This window comes from Erpetoichthys calabaricus, chromosome 1, assembly GCF_900747795.2.
Source record: "Erpetoichthys calabaricus chromosome 1, fErpCal1.3, whole genome shotgun sequence".
In the NCBI taxonomy this organism is placed as follows: Eukaryota; Metazoa; Chordata; class Cladistia; order Polypteriformes; family Polypteridae; genus Erpetoichthys; species Erpetoichthys calabaricus.
This window is the reverse complement of record NC_041394.2, coordinates 57,584,350-57,599,832: the sequence shown is the minus strand read 5'-3', so window position 1 is coordinate 57,599,832 and position 15,483 is coordinate 57,584,350. Positions and strand designations below refer to the sequence as shown.

At 37.9% G+C, this 15,483-nt stretch overlaps 1 protein-coding gene across 1 annotated transcript in view; it reads left to right on the top strand.

Annotated features, from left to right (window-relative positions):
- The window catches only part of abhd16a (abhydrolase domain containing 16A, phospholipase), a 53,949-nt gene extending 52,239 nt beyond the window's left edge, over nucleotides 1–1,710 (top strand). The window contains exons 19-20 of the mRNA XM_051934692.1: nucleotides 242–285; nucleotides 760–1,710. Coding sequence (XP_051790652.1) covers nucleotides 242–285; nucleotides 760–843 — 128 coding nt within the window. The 3' untranslated portion in view covers nucleotides 844–1,710. The remainder of the gene's footprint in view (nucleotides 1–241; nucleotides 286–759) is intronic.
- The last annotated feature ends 13,773 nt before the right edge of the window (nucleotides 1,711–15,483 follow it).

The window sequence follows — 15,483 nt, the reverse complement described above, 5'->3', positions numbered from 1 at the left end:
CTAACTGCCTGAAAAAACATTTTATAATGTATTTCCCCCTTTCAAAATGAATTATGTTGACCAAACATTACTCTTCAAAAGGACTGAAATTCATACATTTCCTGAGAGCCCTGAAGTGAGCTTTGAAATCTCAGCTGTATAAGAATTGCTAAATATATATATATGCACAGGTAGACTGTTGCTTTGAATATGTTTTATGTATAAATATATATATTTTTTTTTTCACCCTGACTTATCTCAGGAGAAGACATGAAAGAAGGAAGAAGACAGTTGGCATTATTTCTAGTAAGTGGGAGATGCAACTTATAATTTATGCTTTTTTTTCCTTCCGTATATTGTTTTATTTATTTATTTATTTATCTAGTTATTTATTTTGTCTTTCTAAAAAGGATATAGTTGTATTTTCAGTTTGCAAAATATGGGCAACCTACTTATTCTTGTATTTTTCTTGTATATATACACAGACCTTCTGTTCCCCATATAATATATAATATATAATGTGTGTGTGTATTTATAAATAATGTTTTTTTTTTGTTTTGCCATATTCCTCAGCCCTAACAAATTGCCATACTAGCAGAATTACAGTGATAACTCATTGTATTTTTTTTCCTTAATGTTTCTTCCAACATGAATAAAAAACAGTACACTGTAGAAACTGTTCACCACCGAAAGCTGTTAGGAGCTGCAATTAATGGTTCTTTTATGCAAAGTAAGACTTACGTTTTTTTTTTTTGTTTTTTTTTTTAAATTCTTTTATAGGCTCGGAAATACATGAAAAATTTTGATGCAACACACTGCACACCCCTACCACCTTATGAATTTCAGTTACCCTGGACGTTATAGCACTGAGAGGATGTCAAGGAGCATTTCTACTTGAAGCATCCAAGATGCGATATCCGTTTTTGTCAGCTAATTGTGCCAGCTAATTTGGAAGAACCTGTATAACTGAAGATTTTAGTTTATGAGCAACTTGACTTGATGACCTCATGCATTTTAAATATTCCACCTTGGAAACACTTGTTAAAATGTCAGCAAATCCCATCTACTCAAATCTATCTATTGAGTAGACAAATATTTTACCAGTTATTGAAGCATCTGTTTTTATTATTTTTGTACTTTTGAACTACAGCATAATAATTTATTTGTGGATATCTTTTTAACTTCTGTAGAGGTTGACATCAGAATCTTCCTCGAGCAAATAAATCTAAGACTCTTCTAGTGAGATTTGCCTGAAATTGGACTAAACTACCTTGTTGTAATTTTTTTGAAGAATTTATAACATTGTTATGTACCATATGTTTGAAATTGACTTTATGTGGTGGTCATCATAATCGTTAAAACAAATTGAATTATTGGATTACTACAGGCACAAAAACCATGTTCTCAGTGTCTCAATCTCTTTGCAGCATATGAATTTCTGATTATTGCACTAGTGCACAAAGTGCTGACACATATTATGTGTATTTTTATTTTAAATCAAGCAAATGTAAACAAAGTAAACACTTTTTGTTCTACATGCCCACATAGTAATACGGAAAAGTTCATATGGTACCAAACTAAGCTGTAGAAAAATGTGTGGATGTAATAATCATTTTTATGCTTGCACAGATCTATGGCACAATTCAATTGTTTTGTTTGTTTTTGTTTTCTTACATTTTGTTTGGATTTGTTATGTTGTAAGCCTGAAAAAATATAATTCAGTTAATCAAACTTTTGCAGGGTGATTCATTCATATTTTGATTTTTTATTTTTTGAGGACAGCATGTTTAAGTTATAGTCTTATAACCAGAGACCTGCAGCACAATGTGACATTTTTAAAGCAAATTATGTCTTTAATATGTCATTCATACTTGGCATATACAGTATAATCATGGTAATATAAACTTTATTGAAGAAAGTATGTTTAAAACTAAAAGGTGCCTTATGACAGAATGAGAGCAATGAGTAAGACTAACTTGTGGTGGAAAAATGTGATTATTTAGGCCATAAATGCTTGTTGTTGGCTTAGTTGAATGATTCTGAGTATTAGTGATGGTTTAAAACAGTTTGTTTTTCATAAGTTGTTGAACTTTTATTTTTTCACTATATCATAGCTGATACTCCTTTTTCACCAGAAGACTTCAAACTATTTTCCAGCATTTCACGTTGAATTTTATAGCTTGCTTGCATCTTATTTCTGCCTCTGAATTTTGAATCCCTGCAGTCTACACGCAATCCATGGGTGTGAATTAAAATGTAGTACACTTTTGTATTGCATTTTAAACTGTCACGAAAATTGTATATCTTTCCTTGAGTATGTGCCTATATTCAGTAATGCCCAAAACAAGGATGTTGCAGTGGTCAGCAAGGGTCACAAGAAGGAACAAGGTGAATATGTTCGGAATATTTTTATGATATGTGGTAAGAACTTTGGCAGATAAGAATATTGGCCATGGGTATACAAGGAAACAAAGGAACAGCAAGGCCAAAAACAGTGCAACTGGAAAAAATAAAGGAGGATCGAAAAGACCGAATTGGAAAAAAAATGTGTACAACTGATAGAATTAAATGGAGGATGGTAATCTGTTATGGCAACCCCATGTTCAGAGACAAGCCAAAAGCAGAAACTAACAAATGTTAAACTGTTAGGTCATTTTTGGTGTGCTGCACAGGAGACTATCTCAGGTTTAAATCAACCACATACAGATGGCAATACCCTTGAGCTGAATCATCTCCGCTTCAGTATACAGTGTCTGCAATCCATGGTTTGTGGGATATACTTTTTATTTATTTTTCAGCAGTTTAGCATGGAGAATTAAATTTTCCAGTATTTTTCAAATGCATTTTGTACTCTGCTAGGAAATTCTTTCTCAACCTTTACCTTTTTGTGAGAAAGTTGCATTCTACGCCCCATACTACAATGGACATGAAAATTTACTTAAAAATAAATAAATAAATAACCTTCAGTAAACCGCAACAGACGTTCATTAATTACCACTATGCTTCTCTGATGAATGAGGCAAAGTGAATTTGTTAAACACAACGTACCCCCCAGGGTAGAATAAAAAACAATATACACAATACTGTTGAACTAAAAAGTATCTACAGTATTAGGAGAGGTGTGCAAATATACCATACCACGTGTTTGTTTTTTTTTTAATGTCTGTGTTTAAAAGTAAAACACATGCTTATTTGTGTCTTTTGACATACCTGTCCACCGACTGTTCTTCCAGAACTACCGAGGATTATCCAGACAGATTTTGACAAATATTTGGCAGGAAAAATTGGGTGGGGCGTGCAAACTTTTCAGAGAGGTTTCACCATCTTCTAAGCACAAGGCCACTGGAACAGTGAAGCAGCTACACTAACAACTTTGCCAGACTGCAGACCATAAACATTAGCACAATGCAGACCTTCACACATCTACTGAGTGCTTCTTTCAAACTCTCATGCTTGGCAGATGATTTCTAGTTGTGTCAGACTAAGATGGTTGTCAGATGGAGATAAAATCAAACCACTGACACTGACTGAATTGCTTAATAAATACTTGTCCAGAACTAATTTTGTACCACCAAAACTTGTACTGATTTTTTTTGTTTTTAAAAACGATAAAATGGTTAAGAAAGATATATGAAGCAGAATAAGATTGCTTAACAGTATCTAGTACTACACCATGGTTGAGTCCATCTTTTAGGTCTAATTCAGCCCTGAATAGGATTAAGGAGCACCTTCAATGGATGAATGGACAGATGATGTGTATCCAGGCAAAGAAAATATTTTGTATTTTGCAGAGTTCCCAATATGGTATCAAAGGTAAAGTTTAATTAGTGAGCTGGCAGCCAGTAGGCATTAAACAACATGCGACTTATTAAACAATACACATACATGAGTAGTTCCCAAACTCAGTCCTGGGGGGACCCCCTGTGGCTGCAGGTTTTTGTTCCAACCAGATTTACAATAAGTGATAATAATTGATAATAATTTATCTCATTTACTTAGCATTCTTTCTATTCTCTTATTCTACATTCAGAAAAGCACAGCAGTGTGATTTTTACATTATAAGACATTTTAGAAATATTTCTCTTTTTTGCTGTAGCTTTAAATGTTTACTCTTTTTTGTTGTTTTTCCTGTTATTGTTCCCTTATTCTGTGTAGTCTGCTCCCTTCATTGTATCCAGGGCCGGATTTTCCTATAGGCTAACTAGGCTTCAGCCTAGGGCCTCAAGATCAAGAGGGGCCTACATTCAAATTGTTAGCAAAATTTTATTATCTCTCATGTAATTTACAAACTTAAAAATGGAAGGTGAAAGGGCCTCATAAGTGGAATAGCCTAGGGCCTCTTTTCATATAAATCCGGCCCTGATTGTATCCTAATAGTGACAATTAAAAGCAAGCAAAGTAGACACCCAGGCAAACGACACTAAATGATGAAAGGCTACAGCTGCTTCTGTCAGACCGACTTGTTAGTCAATAATGGAAAGGTAGAATGGAAATCAGGAAGAACATAAATAAAAAAGTATAAAGAATGCATTGTTCACATATAATTGGCTAATGTTTACTAAAATGTATTAACACACTTACTATTGACCTCAAAACAGAAAAACTGGGTAATAACAGCTCATTTAATTAGCCCGGGAGTCCTGTTAAAAACAGAAGGTGGTTGGAACAAAAACCTGCAGCCACAGTGGGTCTCCAGGACCAAGTTTGGAGACCATGGCTTTATATGTTATCTATAAAAAATTATACATTTAAAAACAAAAAAAGGAAAATAATACTCATCATGTATTGCATTTGAACAAAAATAAACAACTGCTTTTATCATTAAGTGTTATTTAAACGCATGTTTCCAATCAATTTGACGAAGCGTTTGTGCCCGTCAATGGACTGCCAACACACTGAAATCTGCTACTGGTCTCACACCCAATGCTGCTGCTCTTTGAGATCCTGTACTGAAAAGGAGAGGGCTCAGAATGTTTCTATTTAATAGAAATATTGGATATCAAGGTTCTGTTTTACTACTCATAAAACATTAAACTAAAAATCAGTTTTTATGGCAAACCAAATAAATATTTTGAGATTTCTCAAAATACATTTCAGTTATCATAAAATATATTGCCACTTTCTGAGTATCTCAGAATCTACATTAAGATAACAAGATTTTGAGATATCTGAAATGCACCTGAAGAGTTTCTGATATCTAACATTGGCATACCAATCTTCCAATTTTTAAATGGGACCTTCTGTCTGTTTTAACAGATCTGTAAATATATCTGACATTATCTTTAAATAAAACAAAATGTCATCTTGAGATATTGTAAAATGCATTTCCAACACCTTAAAATGCACAGGAAGCTGTCTTGAGATATCTGGCAGCACAAGACTTTTTTACCTATCTTAAAGTGATGTCCAGATATCTCGAAATCACTTCCTAAAAGATACCTCTGCCTGCATCGCAGTAAAATTGGACAAACTTTAAAAATCAATAAACAAACAGGTATTGCTAGCTAAGCGGAGGCAAATCACACTCCAAAACGTGATCAGAGGTAGACTGATTTGAATAGAGGCGGTCATGCTGATGTCACGCTTCCTGACATCACGCTTCCCCCTCCACTCGGCCGCACCCTCTGCCTCGGATTAGCGTGAATTAATCGCTTCTGTAAGCGAACTATGATCCTTAGCGCGATTACAGAAGTCGCAAAATCAACTGGAATGTTCAAGCAACTCATAGAAAAAAACCCGATCTAAATCTGTTACGTAATTGTCTCGTGAAAAACGGACAGACATACAGACAGACGTTGGATTTTATATACTGTATATAAAGTAGAAATTAAATCTAAGATATCTTGAACCCCTTTTTAACACACCAGGAAATAAACTTGAGATACTAATGGTTTTAGTTATTCAATGTGCATTTTTAGATGTCTTGATTCAAGTTTTCAGATATCTTGAAATAGGATCCAGAACCCTTTGAGAACTTAAAAAAAATCTCAAGATGTCTTAATATAATTACAAGTGCATTTCAAAACATCCCCAAAGAGTGGACATCCTATTGAAAATATAGGAGGCTTACAGGAGAAATACACACACACACATACAGTATATACAGTTAAGTATATAAATATTTGGACATTGATATATTTTCATAATTTTGGTTCTGTACACCACCACAATGGATTTGAAATAAAGCAATCACGATGTGTAGACTGTCAGCTTTAATTCAAGGGGTTTAACAAAAATATTGTATGAGCTGTTAAGAAAAGACAGATAATTTTATGCAATTTCACCCAGTTTTCTGAGGCTGAAAAGTAATTGGAGAAACGAACTTAATCATAAATATAATTAACATTTTTAATATTTGGTTTAAAATCATTTACAGTCGATGACTGCCTGGAGTCTGAAAATCATGGCCATCTCTTAGTGCTGGGTTTCCACCCTTGTGATACTTTGCCAGGCCTTTACTGCAGCTGACTTCAGTTGCTGTTGTTCATTGGACTTTCTGCCTTCAGTTTTATCGTCAGCGAGTGAAATGCATGTCCAGTTGGGCTGAGGTCAGTTGATTGCCTTCTTTGCTTTGAAAAGCTCTTGATTTGCTTTCGCACCATATTTTGACTCATTGTCCTTCTGTACTGTGAATCCTTGTCCAATCGGTTTTGCAGCATTTGTCTGAATCTGAGCAGATAGTATAGCCCTGTACACTTCAGAATTCATCCTGCTACTTCTGCCAGCAGTCATATCTATATATATAATTCTCTAAGCCGCCGCTAGAGCGGCACAACACCCATGAAAGCACGCAGGAAGGAGCCACGCCCACACCCATGAAAGCATGCAGGAAAGAGCCACGCCCACCAACTCTAAGACCATTGGATACGACGAAAACTTGCACAGCCACGCCCACCAACTCAGACGGAACGCCTCTGAAAACACGCCGTCATTTCTGTTTGTCTGTGCTACAGTACGCATGCAGCTCTGTGCCACGTTGACTTTTCGGTTACGACGCACGACTGCGTGCAACATCGCAAACTGTTTTACACACTACATACAGCAATTCGCATCCGCGACAAACATGCGTCTTCTTAGATGGTCCTGCAAGAACACGGAAAACGTTTCCCCCGCCCACCAACACTCCTTATTCCCCGGCCCACGTTCACCCTCGCTCTCTAGGCATTCCCACTGCCTGCTCATGTGCCCGGATGAAACAACTCACCGACCACCCCATAAGTCGCTTTCGTCTGTGCTAGGATTCCACATACACCTCTGAGCCATGTTGACTTTTCATTATTCTTTTCGGTTATGACGCACGCACCACCATTGCAAACTGTTTTACACGCCATGGTCTTAGAGTTGGTGGGGGGGTCTCCGTGAGTTGCTCTTGCGAGCGGGCACATGACCAGGCGGTGTGTATGCTTTGAGAACGAGGGTGGACGCGGCAGGACCATGTAAGAACAGGCATGTTTGTCGCGGATGTGAATTGCTGAATGCAGCGTCTAAAACAGTTTGCGAGGGGTATCCCATGGGATCCTTAAAACAATCCTTCAAAACTGAGGTTAAAACACAATGAAGGAAGCAGTCTTTAAAAACCAATAAGTTCTGTGCCTCTGTTTCACTAGCATCTCACCTGCTTCACCGATGCAGGCCCTGCAACAGTCGAGACGCTCTCTCAGCAGCTGACCTTCTCTGTGCCTGACTCCACTATAGGCTGCAACAAAATTATGAAAGTACTGGCGCATTTTTTCACACAAGCTGTGTGGGTGGGTGTTAGTTAGTTAATTAGTTACTCGAAGAATTTCAAGATTTAATATGCACAAGCGGTAACACTACACACTACAAAAGCAGCCCAAACCAGAAAAGACGGCTGGCAAAAAGTGGCCGACAAATTACACGCGTGTGCATTGTACTTACTGAAAGCAGTGTTACGGATTTTGCAAATGTTCATTTTTTTCCATCTGCTTAAAACACATATAAAAGCGGCGTGATTATGCGGCGTAGTAAAACAGTTTGTTTGTCGTGGATAATTTGCCTTTTACTATTACACGAAGGCAATTTCCTCTTAATACAGTACTTCGTTACATTGATATAGCAGTGTTCTCAGTATTCAAAGCGCTATCCACACAGGCAGGAACCGGGAAGCGAAACCACAATCTTCCACAGTCTCCTTACTGCAAAGCAGCAGCACTATTACAGCGCCACAAGGCAGTTAAAGAATACACTGGGCTCGATTTTCTTATCACTTCTGTTTACAGAGATTGGGTTGTAGATAGCATTGTTGCAATGTTACTTTTCTTGGTGGCTTATTACATTACGGATGTTTCACATGTTCATTTTTTTCCCTGTGCTTAAAAGATATTAACAAAGTGTTTCTCAACTGTGACTCTGGAACATCTCAGTACGCGAGCTATATTAAGCGTCAACAACGAAGACTCGCTACACCTTAATCTACAAGTACTGACACTTATCCCTACCGACGAAGTAACTTTCACCAGCGTGGCCTTCTTCGTCACAGATGATCCTGGTTTCAGTCACGGACAATTATATGTTGCTCTCTCCAGAGGCAGTGCCGGATTAACCAATAGGCACATGTAGCATATGCTACGGGCCCCGCAATTTCGGGGGCCCCCAAATGGTGGACCCAATATTTAATGAAAAAGTGTAGCATTGAAAAACTGGTCTTTAAAAATATTATCTTTACGTTTTTAAACTGTAAATTTCTTACACAACAAAACTTTAGGGGCCCAACTCATAAAATTCACATAAATATTATAAGATTCTTATTATAATCGAGAGTAAAATAATTATTTAGTCCGGTTTGAACTGTTCAGAATCTAAACTTCAGATGATGCAGACCAAAAGGGCCCCCAAATTTGAAATGTGCTACGGGCCCCCAAAGCTCTTAATCCGGCCCTGTCCAGAGGTCTATCTTTTCATTCACCCACAGTGGTATCCACAAACCCACCCCATTTGGACAACTGTGTCATTCAGGAAGTGTTCACCCATCAATACATAATTATGCGGTGTATGCTACGCCACGGGTTCGCTAGTCATCAATAAACACAAGTTACCGACTTCCATTGGCAGCCATGCATGATCATCCCATGAAACTATCTCCACCATGTTTTCACAGATGCTGTGACACTCATCAGATCATGAGCCATTTATTCTCTTCTCCATAGTCTTCTCTTTATAACATACTAGCAAAATACCCGCGCTTCGCAGCGGAGAAGTAGTGTGTTAAAGAGGTTATGGAAAAAAAAAAGGAAACATTTTAAAAATAACGTAACATGATTGTCAATGTAATTGTGTTGTCATTGTTATGAGTGTTGCTGTCTTTTATATATATAATATATACACACACACACAAACATATATATACATATACATATATATACATATCTACATATACACATATCTACATATATATACATATACACATCCACATATATATATATATATATATATATATATATATATATATATATATATACACACACATATCAACATATATATACACACATACATAAACACACACATATACATACACACACACACACACATCTAGATATATATACACATATATATACATATGTACATATATATATATGTAATTGTGTTGTCATTGTTATGAGTGTTGCTGTCATATAGCAAAATACCCGCGCTTCTCAGCGGAGAAGTAGTGTGTTAAAGAGGTTATGTAACTATATATATACATAAACATATATACATATATATACATATCTACATATACACATATCTACATATACATACGTATATATACATATGCACATCCACATATACATATATATATATATATATATATATATATATATACATATACAAATTTACATATCTACATATATATATATAAATATAGACATACATATATACATACATACATTCACACACATATATATATATATAATATATATATGTATACTGTATATATACATATCTACTTATTGGCTCCTGTATTTAGGATATAGCGGTGTAGAAGAAGAATGTTCTCCTCAGCACCATGTATTTTGTGTGTTTAGTAAATTAGAATCTTTATAATAACTATTTTGTAACTTGCCAGTGAGAGACGCTTTGGCTTATGAACTAACAAAAATATGTTATTCCAGGGTTCAGGAGAAATAGTGTCCAGATGAATAAAATGTAAGCTGTTTCTTGTTTTTCCCTTTCTCAGAGTGAATGTTTCAGGGACAAGGTCACAAGGCTGCAGAACTGTACATGTAGTTTATGCAAAGGCGTCTCTCCTGTGCTCAGCTTCCAAAACACAGATAATGCTTAGCTCAACAGACATATTGTTTAACTTTACTGTTTTGATAAGGATGTTCTTTCTGTCTTATTAATCATGAGATGCTGAAGTATAAAAAACCCCTCCTGGCTTTTGATCAGGGTTCAATTGAGCTTTGTGGCAATAAGTTATACTCTTTTGAAACTCTACTTACTGCGACTCCGAATGAATAAATAAAGTGAATTGAGAAAATATTATCTGTCTGCTTTCCAGTGTGCCTTTTTCGTCCACAGTTTTTGGCGCCCAAACGTGGGGCAGGAAACAGGCAGACGACTCCCTGGGCGGGTTCGTCCAAGTGGACCGATTTCCGCGGATCGAGGACCAGCTCCGGTAAAAGTTAGGATTGGCCAACCTCGGGCGTTTTCCTGCGTGGGGAGTCGCTGACCTCCTCCTGACCGAAACGAAAAGCAACTGGATTCGGGGGATTCCCGTTGGTTTGACTGGTGTGCTGGAAGAAATAGAAGTATACGGGGAAAAGAAAAAAGAAAATAATAATAAAAATGCATTACTCTCACTGACCATATTCTTGTCCATTCACTGTGTTCGTGGACGAAAAAGGGGGGATTAATGAATGCAGTTTTAACGCAACCACATACAGACAAACAAAGTGCTCATGAGCCCCCTAACAGTAAAGGTACCTCACGCCGTTCATTCTATTTTAGTAGAGGATTTAAGACCAGCGCTGGCGAACCGATCCAACATCAAAAACTGATTGAATCCCTCTTAGAAGCTATAACTAAACCATCAAAGTTAGCGATCGTTAAATGTCAAGCTCACCCAGGAAAACAAGATCCTGTCAGCAAAGGAAACGAATTAGCTGATCACTTTGCTAAACAGGCTGCATATAATAACACACCAATTTCTTTATTCCAACAGAGAAATAACCAGGACCCTGATAATCAACTTGTTTCTTTACAGAGTGCAGCCACGGACAGAGAAAAAAAAAAAAAAATGGTCCAAAGAAGGGTCCCTCTCTTATGGAGTCTGGACCCATAGGCAAACTAACAAACCTTTCCTCCCAAAGGCTTCTTTCCCAGGTATGGCAAAAATCGCTCATGGTCTAGACCATGCTGGAAGGGACGCCATGATTCAGGATGTTGAAAAACACTGGGAAGCTGCAAGCTTTTCTACATATGCAGAGCAGTTCTGCAGATGCTGTGCATTATGTCAAAAGTCTAATGTAGGAAAGGGCACCCAGGTAAGTCCAGGTAAATCCCGCCGTTACACCTAATCCAATGGGTCCGTTTGAACACCTCCAAATGGATTTCATTGAACTAACTCCGTCTAATGGTTACCGTTATTGTCTAGTAATTGTTGATGTGTTCTCCCGATGGGTAGAACTTTTTCCTTCTAAACACGCTGATGCTAAAACTGTAGCCAAAGCTTTAATCAAAGAAATTATTCCTAGGTGGGGCATACCACAGAAATTGCAAATTGATAATGGCACCCTAAAATCTAAATTAGCAAAAATCTGTGAGCAGACAAATTTATCCTGGCCGGACGCTTTGCCTCTGGCCTTAATGAGATTGAGGGCAAGAACACACTGGCAATTAGGACTGTCGCCGTTTGAAATTCTGACCGGACGACCCATGCCTGTGGGCATGGTTCTAGGAAATGTTAACCTGCATACTGTGGACAATGATCTTCTCTCTTGTCTTACAGGTCTCCGAGCTTCTCTGAAAGAAGTCCACGAGCAGGTTAACCAGGCCTGGAGGACTAGTCTTCCATCTAAAGACACGCCGATTTCCTTAGGCACTTGGATCCTCGTCCATGACACTCGGAGGAAACATTGGCATCAGCCGAGGTGGAGAGGACCGTTCCAAGTTCTTCTATCCACACCACATACAGTGAAAATGGAAGGATTGCCCGCCTGGATTCACGCCTCACATTGCAAGAGATGGCACCCTTGATTGCTGTGCTACTATGCTTTCTTTTCCCTTGTCTACTGCCCTGGTCACCTTGACTTTCCCGTTAGGAATCACCACATCAGTGCAGGTTGATTTCTGCTCTATTATCAACTGTGGGACTGGTCGACAAGCCCAGTGGACCTGGTCTGACAAATACGTGTGTATGACTGTTACGAAGTATTATTAGGGGGGTAACTGCGACACCTGGCAATGGGTTTTTGCTAACACTGGAACTGAGGACTGGGGTTCTCAACCTTTTGAGGCCCAAAAATACGGTTTGAAAAATCGATTTTCTATCATAAAAGGACATGCTTCTCATAAATGTGTTGACAACCATTGTAACCCCTTGATCATCATTTTGAAGAACTCCTCTTTACATGACTCAGGAACCTATATATTAGGGGCATATGTATCTGGAACAGACCCTTTAGGGAGATTTCAAATTAAGATTGACAATCCTGTTACTAACACCTCTCATTCTCCTGCACACACACCTGTCTCCCCAACTTCTGGTTCAGACTTTTCTTCTGTTAAGATTATGAATATTTCCACCCTCTCATCCACTTTTTCAATTGAAACTGGCTATGGCGATCAGAATCGTTGGTTACAGTGGGTATTATATTCATCTAAGCAAGTGAGTCAATCTGATTGCTACGCCTGTGCTACGGCCAGGCCACATTTGGCTACTGTCCCTTTCCCTCTTTCTAATATTTCTGACCCTGTTGGTCTTCCTTGTCTCCTTGCCCTTTTACCTCTCCATCCACACCAAAAAACTCTAACTGCATTACACTTTCTCTCCTCTTTCCCCCCCACTCCTCAAATGACTCCCCCGATGTTCCAGTCTCATGAAGGCAATTATACCTGCTTCTCTAGTACTTATAGTTCCCCTTCCGAGGTACTAATGTTGGTCATATCCCTTCTTCCTTCTGTTCCCAGACTTTCCAGGTTAACTCCACCTCATTTAATTCTACATTATCACTTTTCCTGTTGACACAGTCCACTCCGCGTGCTGATATTTGGTGGTTGTGCAGTACATTAAAATTACTTGATATTCTTCCCACTGTTTGGACTGGCACATGCACATTAACCCAACTTATTATGCCTTTCCGCCTCCTCCCTTTGAATTCTCCTCGCGTGTCGTCCAGCTCTGGCCGACGTCGTCGACCCCGCTCTGCTGACCCCTCCACATTCTCTCTTCACGGCCCTGGCGTTTACTTTGATTCCATTGGTGTCCCTCGCGGAGTCCCTGATAAATTTAAAGCGCGAGATCAAGTTGCTGCCGGATTTGAGTCTATTTTCCCCCAAATTACAATAAATAAAAATGTAGATTGGATTAATTACTTATATTACAACCAACAGCGTTTCCTGAATTTTACTAAAGAGGCTGTTGAAGGGATACATGAACAGCTTGATAGAACATCTCTTATGACTTGGCAAAATCGATTAGCATTAGATATGCTCCTTGCTGAAAAGGGGGGTGTATGTGCTATGTTTGGTGATGCGTGCTGCACTTACATCCCTAATAATATGGCTCCCGATGGATCAATCACCGTGCTTTGCCAGGTTTAACTGCCCTTTCAAATAAATTAGCTACCACTTCTGGCATTTCTAGCCCCTGGGGCTGATGGCTCAGGTCAGTTTTTATTTCACTGGCCGTTGCTTTTATCATTCTGTTACTTGTGGCCTGCTGTGTAGTCCCCCTAATTAGATATCTTGTGTCCCAGTATTTCACTGCCTCCGTGGCCAAGGCTTATATGTTACACGAAGAATGCATGCTTCCCATTTCTTCCTCCTTTCCTTCCACTCCTTCCCCTTCTCCTACTCTCTCCCTTGTTACTCCTGTGTAACCCATATTTTTGTTGGTTCAAAAAAGGGGGGAATGTAGAAGAAGAATGTTCTCCTCAGCACCATGTATTTTGTGTGTTTAGTAAATTAGAATCTTTATAATAACTATTTTGTAACTTGCCAGTGAGAGACGCTTTGGCTTATGAACTAACAAAAATATGTTATTCCAGGGTTCAGGAGAAATAGTGTCCACATGAATAAAATGTAAGCTGTTTCTTGTTTTTCCCTTTCTCAGAGTGAATGTTTCAGGGACAAGGTCACAAGGCTGCAGAACTGTACATGTAGTTTATGCAAAGGCGTCTCTCCTGTGCTCAGCTTTGAAAACACAGATAATGCTTAGCTCAACAGACATATTGTTTAACTTTACTGTTTTGATAAGGATGTTCTTTCTGTCTTATTAATCATGAGATGCTGAAGTATAAAAAACCCCTCCTGGCTTTTGATCAGGGTTCAATTGAGCTTTGTGGCAATAAGTTATACTCTTTTGAATCTCTACTTACTGCGACTCCGAATGAATAAATAAAGTGAATTGAGAAAATATTATCTGTCTGCTTTCCAGTGTGCCTTTTTCGTCCACAGCGGGTTGGATAATGGATGGATGGACATCTGTATGCATAACCCTATTTGCCCGTTTTCGTTTTTTTTCTTTCTTCAGTAATATTTCAGCAAACCCGGAGCTTGTCAGTTCAAATCCTGGTACTGACACCACTGTGTGACCCTGAGGAAGTCACTTCACCTGCCTGTGCTGCAAAAAACAAAAGTAATGTAACAAATTGTACCTCAGATGTTGTAAGTTGCTGGAATAAAGGCATAAGTAAAATAGATAAATATGTATTATACACATAGGAACTATTCATTTATTTTCAGTTAAGTCATCTGCAGCAAACTTTTATAAATGAGGGTTTCTCATTTTTAGATAGTGCAAACTGTTTCTTCTTCATTGACGTTTTCTCTTGGAGAGCTTTTTTCATTTCATTGAAAATGAAAGCAGCAGCTGCCAAAATATGTAGGTTTCTTATTAATTTTTCAACATTGTGTAAAATAAATGTATAAAGTAACATAAAAGGTTTAAATACTGGTTATCCTTTTACACTAAAATATTACTAAAGAGATACAAAAAAAGTAAAATGGATATGTTCTGTTTCTTTAAGGAGATTAAATATTACTGAAGAAAGAAAAAAAAATTAAACAGCCAAATGGGGCTATGCATACGAACTTAAAAGGTTTAAATAAAACAGAAATATATATTTTATTTTTACTTGCTTAACTTGTGGAGGGTGTATCCTGTAGCAAAGCCCTAACTTTTTTCGTGAAAGCCCGTTTCAGTCAATAAGTCTTAAAAAAACGTGTAAAGATATTGACAATAAGCTAAGCAAACCCAGGAAGACATGGAATCGTTTAAATCAAGTATCATTACATCTTCCTTTCTTAAAGAGAAGTAAGGCAGTACTTATAAGCTTACAT